The following is a 21,112-nucleotide window of genomic DNA, read 5'->3' on the forward strand; positions in this document are numbered from 1 at the left end:
CCTCAGCCAGAGGGTAAGGGAAGGGCGGCCTGCTAGTCCTCTGTCCGTGGGGCCCTTCAGCCCAGCTCACACCTACTATGCTGGCTGGCCTTCTTCCCTGCGTTTACCTCCATCTGACGCTGAGGGTATTCCCACATCCCCACCTGCATTTTCCTTTCCTTTTTGAAAAGATTTATCAATCTATCTATCTGAGAGAGCAGGAGAAAGCAAGCAAGCACTAGTGGTGGGGGGAAGGGCAGAGGGAGAGGGAGAAGCCCAGTGCATGCTGAGCAGAGAGCCCCAAGGGAGGCTCAATTCCAGGACCCTGAGATCATGACCTGAGCCGAAGGCAGATGGTTAACCAACTGAGCCACCCACGTGCCCCCGACCACCTGCATTTCTGACTCGCACAGCTTCTTGTTTCTTTTCATAGATCCCTTGTATGTCTCTGCCTCCAGCTCTTCCTATGTCTCCAGTTCTTCTCGGGTACGTCTCTCGGCTTGTTTCTCTCCGTGTTTGTCTCACTCCTGCCTTCTCCCAGTCTCCATAGTCCCTCCTGATGGAAACTGCCTGGGGTTGACCCCACGTTTCCTTCTCTGGCAGAGAAGCTGTGTGCCGGCCCAGACCCGACCTGACTGCTCCTCCGCTGCCCCGGCTCCAGCTCTGGGGACCTGGGCAACTCTAGATGCCCCAAGCCCAACTAGGAGACCAGGGACTCCGCGGACGCTTGGCACCCGCCCCCCACCCCGAGGCCACGAGCCTACGTTGCTGAGCTGGTGCCCTGGTATTCACATGCACACACACACACCCGCCCCCCAATGCCAGCAGCCTGAGGAGGAGCCAGAGCAAAAGGGCCTGAAAGATGCCATAAACCGTGCTAACGCCCCCTCGCATCCCACAGCCTCCGGGGGACCAGAGACAGTGAACGGCCCCAGAGGCAGAGGGGCCGTGTGTTTGGGTGCACCTACAGGGGCGGAACCTTAAGGAGCAGAGGGCATGGGACCTTAGCTGGGCAGAGGTTCGGGCTAGAGGCTGGGGAGGACCGGGTAGGGGCAGCAGGAAGGGACCTGTAGGAGCCCCACCCATTTGGAAGGGACCAGGCAGATGCAGTAGGCACATGACACACACACAGAGGAGCCAGAGCTGAGACATAGAAGAGGTAGGCGCTTGCAGGATCCTTAGAGGACAGGAAGGAAAGACAGGAGGGGGCCGGGGCCTGCGGATTCAGGTCTGTGGGGACAACAGCCGAGTGACATAGCCGATGGGAAAGGCTGGGAGGAGCTGGCGGGGCAGTGTTTGATAGGAGCAATATGGGGTCTGAAATATGGGTGGGGGGAGCCCAGAGAAGGGGGCCTGGTGGTGAAGAAGGGATCTTGCCACGTTAGCGGCCCAGAAGTCATGACCGCCTGTAAGACCCTGGGCCCGAAACCGACGCCCCTAGAGCTCCGAGCTCGTGGCCGGGTGGGGGCCCTGCAAGGGCAGTGTGCACAGTGCCGGCAGCCCCCAACCCCTGACCGTGCTCCCCTGGAGTCTTGTCTGGTGGCTGCTGGCAGGCTGGCACCAAGGCACTCAAGCTGGCCCTGTGGCACTTCAGCTCCTATGGAGGAATCCAGGCTGTTGGGAGGTCTGGGCCTCTGTACTTTCACCCCCAGGAAGCAATTTTGTCTAAGGACATCTCCACCTCTTTGTAATGGCTTGCACTAAAAGAAACTGTTCTTAGGTCCCCCATGATGCACCCCAGTGGTGACAGTGTTGGCCCCACATGTGTAGGGGTTTGTGTAGAAGAGACAGTGTTTGGGGCCAATGTCCCTCCAGAAAAATCTCTTTCCCATAACGCCCTCACCCCAGTATGAAAACTCCTTTCTGGTTATTTTATGGTTGCTCTTAAGAAAACTGCAACGCTGAGCATCATCAAGGAGTAGCTCGGGGGTAGAGAAGGGGAGACTGACAGAGGGCACCTTCCTCAAGAAAGCTGGATCTTTCTGACCCCTACTTCCACCCCAGGTCCATGGCGAGGCCACAGAGAGATCACACTCACAAATGGGGTGAGTGGGATTCAGAAAGCCAGACTTCACTGCAGTCAGATTTCCCAGCCTTGGCAGTGGGGGCATGGGAGGGAGGGGTCGGGGTGCAAGGTGCAAACTACACCCTCCCCCACCCCAGTAATTCTTCTGTTCACTCACTTCTTTCCCACAATGTTCCCGTCTGCCTATGATTCATCACTTGGTCCCCACACCCCCTTATTCATGCACCTGTTCACTTCTCGATTCATTCCTTCTCCTGCTCATTCATCCCACAAACACTCTCTGCGGACTACAATACCTAGGGCTTCTGCATCCCCGAAGAGGGCCCTACCCCTTGTCATAAAAAGGGGCTCCCATGCGCAGCTCAAGGAGTACAAACACAGGCATTTCAAAACGGGCTTTAAATACTCATCAGGGTGCCAGGAAAAGAGGGCTGGGGTGAGAACTTGTTACATGTGAATTCGGGGTTGGGGTGCCCTGATAGAGAAGGGGACCCATCCTTCAGGGCAGCTGGGGTGCCCCACCCCCAACCCTGGGACAAGGGAGCACAGTAGAGGCCCTCTCTGGAGGGTCCCAGGGCCAACTGGGAGCCAGCCCTCCCTTCGAGGTAGATCATCGGGGAGGGAACGGAGGAAGAGCTCCCATGGTGGTGGTGACAGGCGGTCACTTCCTCAGTGGTACTGCTGATAGCTGGGATAGCCTGGGGCTGGGGTACCCTCCTTAGGGGGCAGTTGGCTGGGGTCCTCCAGGAACGGGGGTGCTGCAGAGGAAAGAATCAGGTAAGGGTGGGAGGCAATGCATTTCGCACCTCTCCCTGACCCGTGTCTGCTAGGTACTCACCGTTGCGAAACTGCTGGGCCGTGTAGCGAGTAAGGAGGATACCAACACCCTCTATGAGGGCCAAGAGGATGCCCCCCATCATGGCCGAGCCCACCATGGCCAGTGGGCCACCTGGGAGAGGGAAGAGACAGGGAGAGAGAGGTGAGGGCAGGCAGAACAAGGTGGAAGGGGCTCGGGGGCTGGGGGCCAGGGTACTCACTGCGGGCCGCCAGCACAGCCCCGGTCAGTGCTCCACTGGTGATGGAGTTCCAGGGGTCTTCTTTGCCCCGCAGGCGCACCAGGCCACAGTCGATGGTGGAGAACAGGCCCCCCCACACCGCGAAGCTACCTGTAGGGAGACAGAGGCTGAATCAGAATGCCTCAAAATCCAGTGTTGGGTCTGGGGGCTTCCAAGGCCTGAAGGTTCTGGCAACGGATGGGGAGAAAAACCCAGACACAAAGGCAGAGAGTAAACTCCTAGGGGATACTCCCTGTGCGCCCCTTTGTCAAGCGATCTCTGATCGCCACTGGCATTCCCCTCACCTTTGTAGGGGTCTGACAAGTGTTTACAAACAGATTTCTCTTCTGTATGGCTTTTCACAGAGCAACTCTGATCTTCCTAAGCATCACACCGAACTGGACTTCCGATCTTGGTTTAAGGGAGCCCAAAAGAGGCTATGAAAGCTGGTTAACGCTGTGATAATTAAAGTGTTTATTGAGGCCTTGCTGTGCGCCAGGACCTGTTCTAGGTACTGATATGTTAATTTGACTTTTGAAGTCTTAAATTCGTTAACATGGTTAAAAGGCTTAGCTAAGCAACCAGCACTTAGCAAGTCCTCTGTAAATGACATAAATGTACATGACCTATCTTACAAAACAATTTAGGTGGTTACTGCTGTCACCATCCCCATGTTACCGATGAGGTTCGGAGAGGTGAAGCCACGAACCCAAAGTCATGCCATCAGGGAAGATCCAGGGTCTGGATTTAAACTCTGGAATCCATACTCCTGCCCCTCCGTATTCAATTATGGGTAAACATCACTGTCCTGAAGTCGCAGGCAGAATTGGGGCTGGAAATGTGGACCCCCAATCTGCAGTCTAGAACCACAGGAATGACCACTGCCAATTCTGCATCCCATCTCCTAGGTCTCTCCAAGCCTCTTACCTCCAATCTGGGGGGCTCGGATCCTCACAGCGTTGACACTACCTCTCATTCGGTGCCGAATTCCCTGGGAAAAGTGAGGAGGCGGGGAGTCAGAACAGGGATGAGGCCCCTGGCACGCAGGGTTTATAGCTTTTAAGAGAGGAAACGTGATGGGTCAGGGGTATCAGGAGTAGAGACGTGGAGCAGGGACCAGGAACTCGGAGGCTGGTGAGCACCCTAACATGGGCGTTCTCAGCTGTGGGCTGAGAAGTTCTCATTCATTCAATGATCCCTAGCACCTAAGTGCCAGGCACCATGCTGTAATGGAGGGATAATGAATGAGAGAGACCTAGCCCCTGCCCTCTCCGAGCTCACATTACAGTGGGAGAGACAGATGCCCGGCAGAGGTACAGACCAACAAGATAGCTTCACATAGCAATACAGACCCTGGAGGAAATGGGATCAAGAGAAATGATAATGGCTGAGGGGTCAGGAAAGGACTCTAAAGGAGGGGGTGTTTGTGCTGAGACCTTGAGGATGAGAACAGGAAATCTGGGCAAAGATCCAGGAAAGAGTTCCAGGAGTTGAGGGGAGGGACAGGAGTAGATAGATAAATTTCAGAGACCTTGGCAAATGGATGGCATTTAAAGCCATGACGTTTGGTAAGATCTTGGAAGAGGGTGGGCAGAGAGAGAGAGAGAGAAAAGAACACTGATTAGGTTACGTTAAAAGCATTTTCTTAACTTTAAGGCTGTCCTTCTGTCAGTTAAACTCCTGGCACTTCCCTGTATCCAGGTAATCTGCCTCTGGGGAAAATCTCTCTGGCCTTGCACATACATTTAGGATTTGATGAGGATCTTTTTGACAGCACAGTTATTTCCACAGAGAAAACCCAGCTGGGTGCTGGGGGTGAGGGACACAGGGCCATGTTTGCCATTTCTCCCCAAACCACAGATCCTGGAGCCAGGCCTGGCACATAGTAAGCTAGCAGGAACCAGAATGAGTAAGTCACAGCAGCTCCAAGCGGTTTTCCGCGCAGTATCCCGTGTGGGGTGGGCAGGGCAGGTCCCCCGCCCCACCCAGGGAAGGCCACGACTCACGACAGGGGCATTGCGGAAGCCCTTGATGGCCTGGAAGACTCCACCGCCGATGACACCCATAGTGAAGGCTCCACCGCAATCGTCCACAATTCGCCATGGGCTGCAGGCCGGAAGGGGAGGGTGGGATTAAGTGAGCCCCTCTTCCCCCTGCCATATTGCATGGACTCTTTCCCACTGGGAGAAGCCAAGTCACTCGAATGGGAAGCAGCACTTCAGATAATATTATTTTCCCCCTCATTTTGGCAAATGGTGCTTGGCCCTGTCCGCCCCTCCCCTCGTGGCCAACCGTGGAATCAACCAACAGCTTCCCTACTCCTGAACAGTAAACGAACTGACACAGGCAGAGTTAGCACGTTTGGATCAGCGATGTGAAAGTGTTCATTTGCTAATATCGTTATTAAAGCAGGACGGGGTCGCACCCCCGTCTCCAACAATGAACACGTCCGACCAAACCCCGCCCTCTTCCCTCTTTTTTAACCCGCCCCAACTGGGAAAAACCAAGAGCCCACGGTGCAGGGGGGGGGAGGACCCAGCTCGTCCACCATAGGCTCACCCGGGCCCCGCCCCCATTCACTGAAGCGACCAGGGTAAAGCCACGCAAGGTAACTCTGGGGATTTCCGCTCGACAACCGTCACCACCCCCGGGCTGGAATGGATTCGACCAGCATGGCTCTTTCCGTTAAGAGGGACTGGGGAAACGGAGTCAGGGGAAACTTGGGAGTGGTTGGTCCTGCACCGCACCTTCTCCAGGCACACGGCGGCGGCCCCTCTTAACGGCGCCCGAGTGGGAGGAACGAAGCGGAGGGAAGCAGAAGGAGACCACAAATGTCTAACAATGTCCCGAGTCTGGGACGTGGCGCGGTGTGGCCGGCGCCTCTCCCGCCCGCCTCCCACAACTGGCCGTGGCGCCGCAGCAACAGTCCCGGAGCCTGTGCCCACCGCCGTACCAAGGCTCCCGCGCGTACTCCTCCATGGCGCCGGCGTCCGGCCGCGCAGTCCTGACTAAACCCCGGCGGGCCACGCCCCCACGGCAAATGCGCACAGGCGCCTGAGCGCTCCACCTATTCCAGCCCAGCGATTGGGTCGCTTCGCGCTTGTCAGGCCAGGGCCGCGCTCTCATTGGCCACCCGGGTTTGCGTCATCTGTACTGCAGCCTGAACGTCGCCCCGTTCTTTCAAGCTTTGGGGAGGGCGGTCCTCATTCTGTGCTTTCAGAGAAGGCATTCATGTGGTTCTGGTGATCCTAGCAGCTACAAGAGAAAGCCTGCCCATCTGACAGCCTTCCAGTACTCGTGAGATTGTATTGGTAATGTCGGGGTGGGTGCATCTTTTGCAGCAGGAGGAGGTGCTGCGCTCTGTTCCCCCATCCCGGAGCTTTGGTTCCTCCCACCCAGGAGTCTGTGGGGGACGTTGGGTGAGCCCATTCCTGGGACGCAGGGGGGTGGAACTGAGCTTGGCCCCTTAGGCGGTGGGCGGAGCCTGGGCCGGGGAGGGGAACTGGGTCCTGGAACACCCAGCCTCGAGGCGGGGGTTGGTGGGAGTTTGGGTGGCATTGCACCTATCTTCCCACCTCTTAGTGCGTCGGTTCGGTTCGGCCAGCTATCCGTGCAGGTAGGTAGGTGGGGGTCCAGTTGGAGTATATGCTGGGAGGAGGCGCTTGATTTTAGGATCGGGATTTGAATCCTCATTTGAGCTGGTGGTTTTTGTGTGTGTGTGTGTGTCCATGTGCCTGTCCATCCGTACGTCCCTAGGTCTGTCTGCTGTCCACTATGCCGCTGCCTGTTGCGTTGCAGACCCGCTTGGCCAAGAGAGGCATCCTCAAACATCTGGAGCCCGGTGAGCGAGCTAAAAGCAGATGGGCCTACCATGTGGCAGGCTTGACAGGCACTTTGTTGTTGATAACTGCCACTTCATACCTAGCATGGACCCTATTGCGCACCAATCAGTCGGGTGGCGGGCATTGTTAACAATATGGCTTCCTGACATTCATTCCTACCGCGGGCGGGGGTGGGGGTGGGGAATGCATATTTAGTGCTTAATATTGACAGCGAAGGCCTTTTTGGGGTTCTGTTGTGTGCCACGTGCAATCCAACAAGCAATCCGTGGAAGGTATTACAAAATATCCTAGTAGACCGTAGCAGGATGCTGATACTTTGTTCTTTACCCTAATGATTACATTATTTTAGACCTACCTACAGTGGTGCCAGGCACTATGCTGGTGATCTGTAACTTATTGTTCACCGTATCCATAGCCGACATGTATTTTGGGCCCAAGTGCTTGGCATATGCATTATGGCTAACAGTAGAAAATAATGATAGGATCTATCATTTATGCCTCCTGGGCTGCTTGTGCTAAGATTTCCACCTCATTGTCAGTAATAGTAAAAGCTGGCATGTGGTGTGGTAGTTTTTTGTTTTTGAGGGGGGTTTTTTGGGCATCTGTTTTGGGTACAGTGTGCTAAGCACTGGGAAGTACATCTTATTTTCACCTTACTGATAAAGGCCATCTGTTAAAAGCAACTGTGCCACGCATAGATCTTGTGGTTAATAATACTGATAATGATCACTGATCATTTATTGTAAGCCTGTTGAGTACGAGGCCCTGTGCTGATGGAATATATATCTTACTAACGATACTGGTGATTATAGCTTACATCTACTTTGGGCCTATTGTGTGACAGGCAGTATGCTGCTGCTGACATGTACATTTCATTGTTAGTTCCAGCCACAGCTGAAATCTGTGCTAGGCCTACTGAGGGTCACGTACCAAGCTAACAACATTCACCTCTTTTATTTTGCCAATAGTAACTGACAGCTGCTGTAGGCCTGCTATATGTCAAGCCTAGGAACTGAATGGACCCAGAGCAGTGTTTGGATATATCCCCTGCCATCCAGACTTGCTGCTCAATATACAAGATCAGAGGGGCACTTGGGTGGCTCAGTGGGTTAAGCCTCTGCCTTCGGCCCAGGTCATAATCTCAGGGTCCTGGGATCGAGCCCCGCATCGGGCTCTCTGCTCAGCGGGGAGCCTGCTTCCCCCCCTCTCTCTGCCTGCCTCTCTGCCTACTTGTCATATCTCTCTCTCAAATAAATAAATAAATAAAATTTAAAAAAATATACAAGATCAGAAACCTGATATTTGCCAGGCTTTGGAAGCTGAGTAGATTTGGACTTATTTTCAGAACAACCCGTTACTGTTCAAACTCATTTTATCCAAATAGATTTGGATAGCATGGTGTCCCATGCTTCCTGAGCCTCGGGAACTGGAGGATACGTTTGTATGATGAATCCTTGTCTAAATTCTGAAATCAGATAGGTGTGGGTGATAGCATCAAATCCCAGATTTTATCTGAATCCAGAAACAGAAGAGATTTAGGTACATTTTTTGGCAAATCCCCTCATCTTCAGACACTTGGATTTGGAATGTGATATTCGCCACAGAAGGTGAGACCTGGTGCGCGCGCGCGCGCACACACACACACACACACACACACACGTGGTTCATGTGAATTTGAGTGTCTCTCCAGGCTCCGGCTGTAAGATGAGAATCCCTCTAGTCCTTACTGCTTTCCTCCACCCCGCTATTCTGCCAGAGCCAGAGGAAGAGATCATTGCTGAGGACTATGATGATGACCCTGTAGACTATGAGGCCACCCGGTTGGAGGGCCTGCCACCGAGCTGGTACAAGGTGTTTGACCCTTCCTGGTGAGCCTGGGGAACTGGGGTGGGGGTGGGTGGGGGATCTGACATCTGACTTCACCTTTCCTGTGCTGTCCCTGGCCTTGGGGTAAATGGGAAACACAGAGAAGAGGTCTGGGGGTCCTCCCTCTGGGGTCCTGACATGGGGCAGTTACAAGAGATGGGTAGGAGTTGAGGCTATAAGACCCCTGTGCTGACACTCCTCCACTCCCTCCTTCCCTCCTTCTCCCGTCCTCTCTCTCCCCCTCCCTCCCTCCCCTGCTTCCCTCCCACTGCCCCACAGCGGGCTCCCTTACTACTGGAATGTGGACACAGACCTCGTGTCCTGGCTCTCCCCACATGACCCCAACTCCGTCGTTACCAAATCCGCCAAGAAGCTCAGGGCAAGTAATGCAGGTGAGTTGGCGGACCTAAGGGTGCCTCCATGGTCCTGCAGTTCTCAGGGAGGGGTAAGGTAAATGACAGTGGACTGGGGAGGGGCAGGTGAGACAGGCAGATCAAACCCCAGGCAAGGGGGGGGGCAGTTACTGAAGGCAGAGGCTGCTGGGGCCGGAGATTGGAGGAGAAAGGTCACTTCAAGGCTTTTGTGTTCCCAGATGCTGAGGAGAAGGTGGATCGGGGCCACGAGAAGTCAGACCGGGGCCACGAGAAGTCGGACCGGGGCCACGAGAAGTCGGACCGGGGCCACGAGAAGTCGGACAGAGACCGGGAGCGTAGTTATGACAAAGTGGACAGAGAGAGAGAGCGGGACAGGGATCGGGATCGGGATCGCGGGTATGACAAATCAGAGCGGGAAGAGAGCAAAGAACGGCGCCATCATCGCAGGGAGGAGCTGGCGCCCTACCCAAAGAGCAAGAAGGGTAAGCTGAACAGCGGGGCCAGGGGCCCGAGGCAGGTGAGGCACCACGGACGAGCCATGGAAGAGAGGCCCTCCCTTTGCTCATGCGAATGCCTGAGTCTGGGGCTTGGGACAGGGTGCTGTGGGCCACGGCAGCCATGCACCCCATTTCTCCCTGGGATGGGGGAGGTTGGTGATCACGGGCTCCTTGTGTCTCTACTGAAAACCTTACTCTGCCACCTGTTTCCTCAGCGGCAAGCCGGAAGGATGAAGAGTTAGACCCCATGGACCCCAGCTCGTACTCGGATGCACCCCGGTAAAGGAGAAGCCCTCACGAGCCCTTCTCTTTCCCTCATGAGTCCCTTGCACTGATGACCATTCCTTTTTTCCTGTCTGCTTCCCCGATTTGTCAGTTGTTGCGAGTTGGGGGTGGGGAGTGCCTACTGCATCCCATATTCCCAACCCCTGACCCCTATTTCCTAACCCCCTCCCCCCCAGGGGCACATGGTCAACAGGACTCCCCAAGCGGAATGAGGCCAAGACGGGCGCAGACACGACAGCGGCAGGGCCCCTCTTTCAGCAGCGCCCCTACCCATCCCCGGGGGCTGTGCTCCGGGCCAACGCTGAGGCCTCCCGAACCAAGCAACAAGACTGAACCTTCCCGCAACGCCACCCCCCTGCCCCCCGGGGTTTTTAATAAAAGCTTTTCGATGGATCGTGCCCATGAGGCCTGAGTGCTTCCTTCCCATGCGCTCTTGAGGCTTCCCAACCCAGGCGGGCAAGATGTGAAACACATTTTATTTGCAAAAACTCACCTAAGATAGTGCGGGAGTGGCAAGGATATGAGGGCGACGGGGGGCTTGGAGGCCGAGGTGGATCCTGTCCATGCCCTCATTACCAGAGTTCAGTTGTGTCCCTCCCCCTGCGTGGGAGCGGGGGGTGGGGGTGGGGGGATCAGGTTGGGGTTCAGTGTCTACCTCCCCCCACCCCTAATACTGATCAGAGTTTGGTCCTGGCTGGGCCAGGGCAAGAGGGGAGAAGGAGGCCAGGCCAGCGTCTTCGATCCCAGCGGCTACGAACCCTTCACCTTGGTGAGCAACCTGTGGTGGGAATGGGGAGGGAGAGAGAAACACAGACAGCTGGTGTGGGCTGGCAGGCGGGCGCCCTGAGCAAGCAAGGGTGGCAGTAGTGGGGCTGGTAGTCCGGGGGTTAGTAACAGAGCCTATGCAGACAGAGTGAGTCCCCTGGGTCAGAAAGCTACACGTGGACTAAATAAATACAACATCTTTATTTGGCATTGGGTCTCCTGACATTTGTTCATTACAGTTCCTTAGAAAACAAGCCAAAAAAATCAGAACAAATTAATCAAAAATAAAGATCCAACGACCCTATTTACATAGAGCAAAGATAGCCCAGGCATCTCCCCCGTGTGTGTGTGTGTGTGTGTGTGTGCGCACACGTGCGTGTGTGCGCGCGCGCGCACACACACACATCCTGGGAGACAGTTAAGGGGTTAATAAGCTTTAGGGAGTGCAGGGGGCAGGTTCCACATTTCAGCGATTTTAAGACACCCTCACCCTGTCACAGAGCAAGAGTGCCTCATACAGCCAGTGCATTATCAGAGGTGTGGTCGGCAGCTTTAGCTTCCCTTTTGGGATGTCTCGGAAAAGAACCCTGCATCCGGCGTCTGAGAGTGTCCTAGATTTCAGTGAGATTCAGCCACTCCAAAGACCTTTTCCCCCTCCCCGCACCCTGGATCATTAATTATCTGATTACACCACAAGTTCCCAGACCACTAAAAAAAAACAGCCCCCACTGCACTGCACCCTCCCCAGGAATGGGCTGATGCAACATGTGTCAGCTCCGGCCCCTGCCTCTCTCCAGGGTGCCCACGAGAGGCCCATTTTCAAGGGTCTCCCGTCAGGGAAGCTGCCCCAAGGCCACGTACAAAAAAGACCCGAATTGCTAACATGATCCACTGCGGCTGTGAGGGAGGCAAGAAGGCCTCAAGCTACAGGAAGCTGAACCCCACAGGTAGGCATCCATCACTAAAAGAGCTGTAACATTTTTGTCCGATTTGTCCTTACAAAGGTGGAGGGGCTGCTAGGAGGGGCTCTCCCAGGCATAGAAGACAGGACACCTCCAGCTGAGGGCAGGCAGGCAAAGAAAGGCCTTGAATGACAACACTGCCAACCCAGTCCCCGAAAGGGGCTGGCTGGGGCAGAGGAGGCAGCTCTCAAAGCCCCCTCCAGCGGAGGGGGGCCCAGTCTGCGAGGAAGGGTTCGTGTGATGCCCCACCCCGTCCCATGCCCCTCCAGAAGTCTCCATGACCTGGAAGAAAACACTCTTCCAGTCCCAGGGGAGCCAGGCCCAGTGGCAGCTCAGGTCCCTGCAGATGCCCAACACCCTCCACCCAGTCCCCCTCCCTTTCACCCCCCACCGCCACCAGCCCTCACTTCACCAGCACTGACTTCGGCAGAAAGGGCTCCGTGCTGAGGTCTCCGCGGTGGGAAGACAGCTTGGGTGGTGGCGGCTGCCCCGGAGGCTGCTGGTGCGTGCAGGGCCCGGAGGCGGAGGCAGAGGCCGTGGCTTTGGCTGCACCTCGGGGCAGACTGTAGAGGTAGACAGCACCGATGACCAGCCCCGCGCCCAGGGCGAACAGCGGGTCCACGTGGAAGCCGAAGAGGCGGATGGAGGCGACCGTGGACAGCACGATAGATAGGGAGGTGGCAAAGCCCTTGAGGATGTTGTCGGCGTACTTGACAACAACAGCCACCAGCAGCCCGCCAAAGGCCTGGTTGAGCACCACGCCCCACACGGCCGGCGTGTAGCCGAAGAAGAAGCCGCGGCGCGCCACGGCAGTGCCCTCGGCCCACCAGAGCCCCACCAGGCCCAGCGCTGTGCCGAAGAGGCCCAGCTGCAGGTTGCGCAGCCACACGGAGCCCGAGCTGCCCTTGAGGATCTTCTCGAAGTAGACGCCTGCAAAGCCCGAGGACAGACAAGAGGCCACGACGGCCACCAGGCCTGCCCCAGGGTTTTGGTCCAGTGGCCGAGGGCCCCCACCACCAGCTTGCTGTGCCTGGACAATGGCAACGCCCGTGAAGAGGAGCAGCAGGGAGGCCCACTGCAGCCGCGAAAGGCTGCGGTTCAGCATGAGCACGGAGAACAGCGCCGTGGTCAGGATCTTCAGCTGGTACGTCACCTGCGTGTGGCATGCATGCGGGAGGTGCTAAGGGCTGTTCCCCGCCCCACCCCCACCCCACAATGTGCCCAGTGCAGGGACAGGGCAGGGCAGGCGACCAGAAAGACACCCAGCCCTTGGGAGCTGACTGGCAGGGCGCTAAACAGCCCTGTGCGGTGCTTCCCGGAAAGTCCACAGCTCCACAAGGAAGTCCCGGGCCACACCCAAGTCCGCACCCCAACCCCATTTTCTGGCTGTGTGATGAGGAACAAGGCACTTGCCCTGTCTCGGCCCCGACATCACCATCTGCAGAGTACAGCTATTGTTTGCGAACCAGCTCACGTGGCAGGTGAGTGAACAAGTGACAGGCTCTCTGATGAGGGGGGAGGCTGATAACTAGGTGCTGATGCAAGCCAATCAGCCACAATGATAACATCGGCAAACATTGACACAGTGCCGGCTGTGTGCTACTGTGCCTCTGGGCACTGCATGTGAATCCATTCGTGCAGTGCTCTCCCAGATGAGGTGGGCGCTATTGTAATGTCCGATGGGAAGATGAGAAAACTAGGGCACAGAGACGTCAAGTGACTTGCCCAAGATCACACAGCTGGGAAGTAGTAGCCGAGGTGGGATTTGGGCCCCAGAATCCAGGCTCTTGAACCGTTTTCCAAGGCCTCCTTGGAAACAGCCAAAAGCCTGCCTACTGCCAATCAAGGGCTCTTCCCAGATATTATTTCTTTTAGCCGTCCCAGCAACCTGGTGAGGAGGCATTCCCGTCCCCATTCCCAGTTCTCACAGATGAAGAACTGAGACTGAGGGAGAGCCAAGGCGACACGGCCCCAGCTCTCTGCAGTCCTCCCCTCGTTGGCCTCCTACCTCGCCGACCCTAGCCGGCTCCTCCGAGGCCACGCTGGGCATGCAGCTCACCTGGAAAGTGGCAGCTGGCAGGTTGGAGATGGCAACATACTGGAGGTTATTCTGCAAGGTGTAGATGAGAGAGGGCACCGCAAGCTTGAGTGTGTCCACATACCGCACCAGGACAGCCTCGTGGAGGAAGAGCGCGAGGTGTTTCACGTTACCTGGGGTGCACGGGGAGGGGGAGGACAGCCCTCCTGAGCACTGCAGATCCTCTGCAGGCCAGGACTGGGCTGGGCCCTGCGTCTCCCTACCACACTCTGACTTCCTGAGGGCTCGAATGAGGTCTGTGCTCTCAGTTTCCCCACAGCGCAGCCCCCCCCGCTCCAGCAGGCCTCATGGCCAGCAGTTTCATAGGACACAAAACCACCATCCTGGACTGTGCGCAGCTGAGGCTCGCAGGCTGTCCTCACTCAGTGTACAGCCTAGCTCCCCGGACAGGAGGCCCACTCAGGGCAAGCACTCAATACCCGTCTAGCCAGTGAAATTGTCAGCAGGAACTAGCTTGTGAAGGAGAAGCCTTAGGAGTAGGAAGGCAGACTGCCAACCAGAGGGGAAGTTGGAGACTCAACTATGACGCTTATCCTAGAGCTCCTTACTGGCCTGCGAGCTGCCTGAGGGCAGGAGCCATCTCCTGCTCTGCCCACCTGACACGCAAGGACTGGGCCACCTGGGTCACAGGCAACAGCGGCAGCGGGACAAAGAAGCAGCCAAGGCTGGCTGGGGCCTGCTCGCACCGATTCGTGATAGACAGGACCCTCCTGGAGAGTCAGGCCTCTGCAAAGCTCTACAGTTTACCTTTTCAGGCTCAGCTGCATGTTGCTCCTCTGCGAAAACCCCACCTACTGCACCGGGCTATCGCAGGGGAAAGCCAATGCACGGGGCTATCACAGGGAACTTGCACTGACGGCTCGTGGCCCTGCCCGGCCTTCGTCCCGGGAGTAATTACCCATCTCAAACCCCTTAACCCCAACTCTTGGGGCCCAGGGGTTTGGGTGTTGGACATTTTCCAGGCGTCAGACAAGTAGCACGGGCAATCTGGCACGTAACACGTAACACAGCCCTCACATACAGGGGGCTGCATGCCATAATCACACATGTTCGTATTTCCGTGGCGACTTGTGTAAACATTCACACCAAATGAGAAAAATTAAAAACACAGATACACAAACAGCCCCACGTGGGGTCAGGCCAGGTTTTACCACAAAACTGACTCAAGAGAAAAAACAACAACCACAACGTGGGGCGAGGGGCTGAAATTGTAGATCTGAGGTGGAGGCCTGTGGTTTTAAATCTGCAGCTCTTTGCTTCTCCCCATCCCAAATATCAGCCCCCCTGAGGGCAGGACGCAGCCAGAGCAGGGGCTGCCGCAGTGAGCACTTGAAAGTGTCTCAGAATCAACTGAGAACAGAACAGAAGGTGGGGGAGGGGACAGAGCAGATGATGGACCTCGAGGGCATGATGCTAAGAGAAGGAACTCAGACCAAGAAAGACAAATGATTTCACCACCTTGGGGAATCTAAAAAAAAACAAACAAAACAAACAACCACAAAAACAGACACAGAATCACACACTCCTAGAGAACTGGCAGTTGCTGGGGGCGGGGAGGGGAGTGGGAAATGGGTGAAATAGGTGAAGGGGGTTACGAGGTACAAAGTTCCAGTTATAAAAATAAGTAAGTCTCAGGGATGAAAAGTACAGCACACACACACACACACACACACACACACAAAGAAAAGTACAGCACAGGGAATACAGCCAATAATAAGGTAATAACTCGGTCTGGTGACAGATGGTTAGAGCACTTATCATGGCGAGCACTGTGTAATGTAGAGAATTGTTGAATCAGTATGTTGTACACCTGAAACTAAGAAAACATTACAGTTAACCAGTGACCAGCACAGGAGCTGGGGCATCAACCCCCCAGAGAGTTAAAAATCCACATAAACTGTTGATACCCCCAACCCCCAAGCTTAACTCCTAATAGTCTACTGCTGGCTGGAAGCCTTACAGAGAACATAGAACATTTTGTATGTTATATGTATCATATATGGTATTCTTACATTAAAGTAAGCCAGAGAAAAGAAAATCATAAGGAAAATACATTTTCCATACTGTATTTATTAGACAAAAACCTGCGTCTAAATGGGCCTGCACAGCTCAAACCTGTGTTATTCAATGGTTAACTGTGTATGTCAGCTACACGTCCACTTAAAAAAAAAAAAAAAAGGAAAGAAAGGACAGAAGAGATGGGTTCCCAAACTTCTGCCTCCCAGGGCCCTGGAGCTAGTGAGTGGGCAAGAATGTTTTCTTCATCGTAAATACTGAGAGCAGAGCTGGAACAGACATCTGTATCCTTTACACAGGCAAGGCCTTTAATTATTTTTGTAAAGATTTATTTACTTATTAGGGTGTGCGTGCCCACAGCGGGGGGAGGGGCAGAAGGAAAGGGAGAAAATCTCAAGCAGATTCCCCATTGCTAAGTGCAGAGCCCAATATTGGGCTCGATCTCAAGACCCTGCGATCATGACCTGAGCTGAAATCAAGAGTCGGACGCTTAACTGACTGAGCCCCACCGGGAGCCCTGGCACGGCCTTTGTAGAGAAACAACTGACAACGTTTTAAAGCAGGCTTTTAGGGAGATGTTTAAATTGGTATAGAAATCCAATTTCTAGGAAGTACAGAAAAGGCAGAGGAAAATGCTAAATGATACCACTAGGAGGCCGGCAGCAAACTGCAGGCTGTCCAAAGTCTCTAAGACGAACCACCTGCTCTCTTCAAGAAATTAACTGCCCATCACAGAGCTGGATGGGAACCCTAAGGTTAACAGACCTAGAAGACACCAACCAATTGCAAGACACTGACCTTATATAAACCTGACTGAGACAAATTCTTAAAAATTTTTGATATTTGAGAAGCCATTATAAGTGTGTGAACACTTGACTGGGTATTTGATTCTTTTATGGTTCATTTTTTGATGTATAATTTTTAGATACTGCAATTATTTTTTTTTAATGTACCAAAATATTTATTCAAGACAATAAGGTAGGGGTGGGGGTTTACTTCAAAATACTACGGGGTGCCTGGGTGGCTCAGTGGGTTAAAGCCTCTGCCTTCGGCTCAGGTCATGATGCCGGGGTCCTGGGATCGGGTCCCACATCGGGCTCTCTGCTCAGCAGCGAGCCTGCTTCCCTCCCTCTCTGTCTCTGCCTGCCTCTCTGCCTACCTGTGATCTCTGTCTGTCAAATTAAATAAAATCTTTAAAAAAAAATACTATGTACTTCGTGTGGGACACACTGCAGTAAAGTAAGGCAGGGAGTGGGTAGGTAGGCAGACAGGGAGATGGACAGTGAGTGGGTAATCACTGATGCTGTTTAATGGTAGAGGGGCCATGAGTGGACAACTGATGAATCTGGGTGATGGGTACATGGACATTTTATTTTATTATTCTCTCCAAGTTTGTATATGTTTAAAATGATCCATAATGCAAAGTTAAAGGGAAATAAGTGAATCACCCTGTAAGGGTCGCCTGCTACCTCATGGGCACAGACCGTCTCACTCCTACAGTCCACGCAGACCAACTTCCCGGGCATCAGGGGTGTAAAAGTAGGGCTGGAGGGATAAAGCAGATTAGCTGCACTTACACACTCCCCAGGCGGTTTCAGACACAGGGATACAGTGATATTCCCCCAGCAAACCCTCCATGTAGGCATGGGTGTACACACATACACACACAAAGTCCCACCACTGACCCCAGTGCAGCACCACCACCCCCCTTGCTGGCTCATACCCCTCTTCTGTGCGAAGAGCAGCAGCAGGCAGGTGAGACCTTTGAGCACTTCGGCCATGACCACAGCAGTGGTGGCAAAGAAGCGGTCCCCAGGCAGTGTGCGGGCGTAGCGGATGCTGAGGATGAGGGAGGCATTCTGGACCACCAGCACAGCTAGGGATATGTATTTGAGACGCCGGTGAGCTGTGGGAAATTCAATGAGCAAGGGGGAAGAAGGGGTCAGAAGCTGCTAGGACACAGCCACACCACCACCTTCCCCCTCACTCCTTTCTCAACCAGGATCCTCCTAGCCACTGCCACTTCCTCTCTCTGCCTCCCTATCCTGACCCAAGGAGGGTCTGACTCCCATCTACTTCTGCTACCTCAACAGGCAGGAAGAGCCACAAAGGAGGAAGTGGGCCTCGCCCCATCCAGCCCATACCTGGAATCCTTGCTGAGGTATCAGGAAATGGCTGGAGCAGGTGCTGAACACACTGGGCCCCCTTTCTCCCTCCTCTGTGTGAGAAGCAACTCCACCCCAAGATGGACTACCAACCACATTCTCAACATTTATTGAGTGCTAACTGTCTACCCATCGCTGGGGTAAAGAATTTATGTGGAATACCTCAGCAGATCCCTATGTTGTTCTGATCTCTGAGCGAGCTACAAGGATTCCATTATGTGGGTGAGCAAACCACAGACTTATATGAAATGATGCTTCTATTTAATGAGGGGTCGTCCTATGTAAAGAATGATACCTCAATACAGGGAATGAGACCACTATATAAGGCATGTCCACCCCCTAAAGAACAGTCTTCCTCCCATCTAAGACATTATTCCATCCCCTCACACTGAAAATGGTCTTTCCAACTCCTACCTTCTATGACCACCAGAGTCCCTCTGACACAGAATGGTTTCACAAACTTAAGAAACAATTCCTCCACAGCCCCTAGGACTGGACCCCATATAACAAATGGTTACTGTACCAAGAATGGTGTGATTCCCTCGAGGACATAAGGAAGTATTTCCCTATACTCCACATGGCCCAGTCATCCTCCAACCACTGCACCTTCCCTACCTCCAGCCAAGGAATCATTCCTTGTTCTACTCACACTCACAATGAACTCTCCCCGCTATAAAGAAGGGCTCCACACCCTCAGAATGTCTTTTCTCTGCCATGTAAGAAAGGACCCTCTCACTCCAATATACAATGAACTCTACCAGCATTAGGAAGGGACCCACCAGAACAGTCCTATCTCCTTATAACGGACATCCCAATCTTCAAAACGGACCCTCAAAGTCGGGTATGGAAGGACCCGCCCCACCCTAATTCACAATAGCCCCTATCCCTTTATAAGGAAGAAACCACCACCCACAGAACAGCCTCTTTATTCTATAAGGAAGAACTTTCCCACTCTCAGAATGCTCTCTCCCTTCTCTAAGGACGGACCCCCCCTCCGACAAACTCAAAATGGTCTCAGTGGTCTTAGCCTTCCCCAAAGGCAATAACCCCCCAGACTCAGAAAGATCTCCACTCTCCATATGCGGAAGGGACCCCCTCCAGTTACCCTCAGAATGGTCTCTTCCCCGCCTTCCAACACACTCACAGTGGACCGTTCCGTCCTCCCTCCTCCACCCCCCACCACACACACATAGGTGGGTCCATACGGGATGCTCCCTCTCGCTTGAGTGAGGAACCTTCCTGACCCCCCAGCGATCCCGACCCTCGCCCGGCCACCGCCTGCTCGGCCACTGCCTGTCTCACCCGCACTCGCGGTTCCAGGCTCCAACGCCCCCGCGGAGACCGCCCCTGGCCCAGCAGCCGCGGTAGAACCGCCAGACCCAACCGCTGCCATGTTGGCATCTGCCTGGCCCGTCCCCTCGGCAACAGCAGGGCACTTCCGTATCCGTCACTTCCGCTTCCAGGCCTCCGGGGTAGGGGCGGGGCGAGTGAGGGGCTGGCCAGAGCAGTGGTTTTCCTCATCCGCTCCCGGACAGTGAACCTAAGACCGCGGCCTCGGGATTTCCAGATTCCGTCCGGATGGGCAGACCCAACACACTGCCGACTCAGCCTCTAGCTGTCTCTACAGAGCCTCATTGGCTCATTCCCGTTACTAGACCCGCCCTCGACTTCATTGATCTCGCTTTCTAGATCACCCGCCCATCGTGTGTCCTTGTCTCATTGGCTCAGCTGATCCTCTTCTATCTCAACTCTTCATTGGCAGCTTCTATAGATGACCCCGCCCTTTCCGCACCAAAACTCCTGAGTACCTTCCTGGTTGGACTGAAGTTCCTCTTTAGCCCACCTCCCGGCGAGGCCCCGCCCCCCGGAGAGTACGCGGGCGGCTGGGAGGTAATTTAGACTGACGGCATGGGACAGGTGAGGGTCAGGCGGGCAAACGAGCAGAGCAGTTGAGGCCACACAAGCGAGGTGTTGGAGAGGGGAGACTGAGAGTAGGGAGGATAAGCGAGCCCCTGTTGAGGAGGAAAAGGAGTGCGAAGGGGACAGGTAAGCCACCAGGTGAGGCTTTCAGGTTAGCTTTTGAAAGAGGAGCAAGAGAGGGTACAGCTAAGGTTAGGGCGGGGACGTTGAGGTGAAGAATGAGAGAGGAGGGATGAACAAGAGAGCAAGGGAGAGGTGAAAAAAGGTAAGGGCAAAACGGGTTACTTACACCCCGGATGTTACCAGGAAACATGGAAGGGCTGGGAAAGTTTGTCGGTGCCCGGCCCCTCCCTCACCGGTGACCTGAAAGGCCTTTTCTCCCATGGGAGAAGGGCTTTATTTCCTCCCCCGGCATTGGGGGGAGGCAGTTTTCTCTGGCCGAGCAAGCCCTCTTTGACTGGGGACATATCCCAAACATCTTCAGGGTCTACAGTATCTCCAGCGGAGCCCTTCTGCACATCCTGGGAGCTACCTAAGAGCTGGAATATGGGAAATCATGTTTTTCTTTGTGGTCCTGCTTAGACCAACCCATAAAACAGCTTTAGGACAGTACCACAGGGCTAAGCCCTCCCAAGAGCAGAGGAGCGATCCAGCCCACCTCCTCTTGACTCAGTATACAGTAGATGCTTCATAATTGCCTCACTGCATCTACAAATAGCCAGTCGCTTCTGAGTCTAGAACATTTATCAAATAGTGAGCTTCCTTGCTTCATCTACAAATGGCCAGTCACTTCTGATTCTATAACATTTATTAAATAGTGGGTTTCCACACATGGCTTTTTTAAATAATCCAGGCAGGGGGAGAAGGAAGAGGAGGACATAGTTGGAGCTCCCCTCCCACCAATACATAAGTATTTACATTTTAGCGACTGGACAATCCTGGCTCAGAAGGAGGCAGCAAGAATCCAAAAAAGATGGAGGGGGGGCCCAGGAGAACAAACAACTAGACTTGACTTCCCCCACCCCATCCCCCCAAAAACCACCCACCCCGTCCTAGCGGACTCTGGTGGTGTCCATCTCCCATTTCCCAAATCATGGAAGTAGGGTTCTCCTCACCAGAATAAGAGCACTTGGGATAACAGAGTAGGGTCCCCTCACCAAAAAAAAATAAAAATAAAAAATAAAATTAAAAATAAAATAAAATAGTAATAATAATAAAAATAATTAAAAAAAAGTCCTGGGATAACAATAGGGCATTACCTC

The 21,112-nt window shown here is 54.2% G+C and overlaps 3 protein-coding genes across 12 annotated transcripts; 1 reads left to right on the top strand and 2 right to left on the bottom strand.

Annotated features, from left to right (window-relative positions):
• Nucleotides 1-2,385: 2,385 nt before the first annotated feature.
• On the bottom strand, nucleotides 2,386-6,133 carry TIMM17B (translocase of inner mitochondrial membrane 17B). Of its 2 annotated transcripts, none has more exons than XM_080795857.1 (6): nucleotides 6,014-6,133; nucleotides 5,067-5,166; nucleotides 3,988-4,051; nucleotides 3,043-3,171; nucleotides 2,844-2,954; nucleotides 2,386-2,763 (listed from the first exon to the last, which is right to left on the bottom strand). In XM_080795857.1, the coding sequence occupies exons 1-6, from the start codon at nucleotides 6,037-6,039 to the stop codon at nucleotides 2,675-2,677; spliced, it is 519 nt and encodes a 172-aa protein (XP_080651983.1). In that variant the 5' UTR covers nucleotides 6,040-6,133; the 3' UTR covers nucleotides 2,386-2,674. The 2 variants fall into 2 exon arrangements, with proteins under 2 accessions (XP_080651983.1, XP_080651984.1); XM_080795858.1 differs by having other exon boundaries at nucleotides 5,808-6,106.
• Nucleotides 6,134-6,191: 58 nt separating this feature from the next.
• PQBP1 (polyglutamine binding protein 1) lies at nucleotides 6,192-10,322 on the top strand. 6 transcript variants are annotated; one of them, XM_080795234.1, is made up of 7 exons: nucleotides 6,192-6,357; nucleotides 6,817-6,901; nucleotides 8,659-8,770; nucleotides 9,048-9,160; nucleotides 9,361-9,624; nucleotides 9,855-9,918; nucleotides 10,101-10,322. In XM_080795234.1, exons 2-7 carry the CDS (start codon nucleotides 6,835-6,837, stop codon nucleotides 10,255-10,257), a joined length of 777 nt encoding a protein of 258 aa, XP_080651360.1. In that variant the 5' UTR covers nucleotides 6,192-6,357; nucleotides 6,817-6,834; the 3' UTR covers nucleotides 10,258-10,322. The 6 variants fall into 6 exon arrangements, with proteins under 6 accessions (XP_080651360.1, XP_080651359.1, XP_080651357.1 ...); XM_080795233.1 differs by having other exon boundaries at nucleotides 6,235-6,371; XM_080795232.1 differs by lacking the exon at nucleotides 6,192-6,357 and adding an exon at nucleotides 6,507-6,676.
• A 57-nt stretch (nucleotides 10,323-10,379) lies between these two features.
• On the bottom strand, nucleotides 10,380-19,667 carry SLC35A2 (solute carrier family 35 member A2). 4 transcript variants are annotated; one of them, XM_080795235.1, is made up of 5 exons: nucleotides 19,233-19,667; nucleotides 17,489-17,671; nucleotides 13,711-13,862; nucleotides 12,074-12,804; nucleotides 10,380-10,702 (listed from the first exon to the last, which is right to left on the bottom strand). In XM_080795235.1, the coding sequence occupies exons 1-5, from the start codon at nucleotides 19,321-19,323 to the stop codon at nucleotides 10,675-10,677; spliced, it is 1,185 nt and encodes a 394-aa protein (XP_080651361.1). In that variant the 5' UTR covers nucleotides 19,324-19,667; the 3' UTR covers nucleotides 10,380-10,674. The 4 variants fall into 4 exon arrangements, with proteins under 4 accessions (XP_080651361.1, XP_080651362.1, XP_080651363.1 ...); XM_080795236.1 differs by having other exon boundaries at nucleotides 10,381-10,702; nucleotides 17,489-17,641; nucleotides 19,233-19,397; XM_080795237.1 differs by having other exon boundaries at nucleotides 10,382-10,702; nucleotides 12,074-12,214; nucleotides 19,233-19,407.
• Between the last annotated feature and the right edge of the window lie 1,445 nt (nucleotides 19,668-21,112).

This window comes from Martes martes (assembly GCF_963455335.1).
Source record: "Martes martes genome assembly, chromosome: X".
Classification (NCBI taxonomy): Eukaryota; Metazoa; Chordata; class Mammalia; order Carnivora; family Mustelidae; genus Martes; species Martes martes.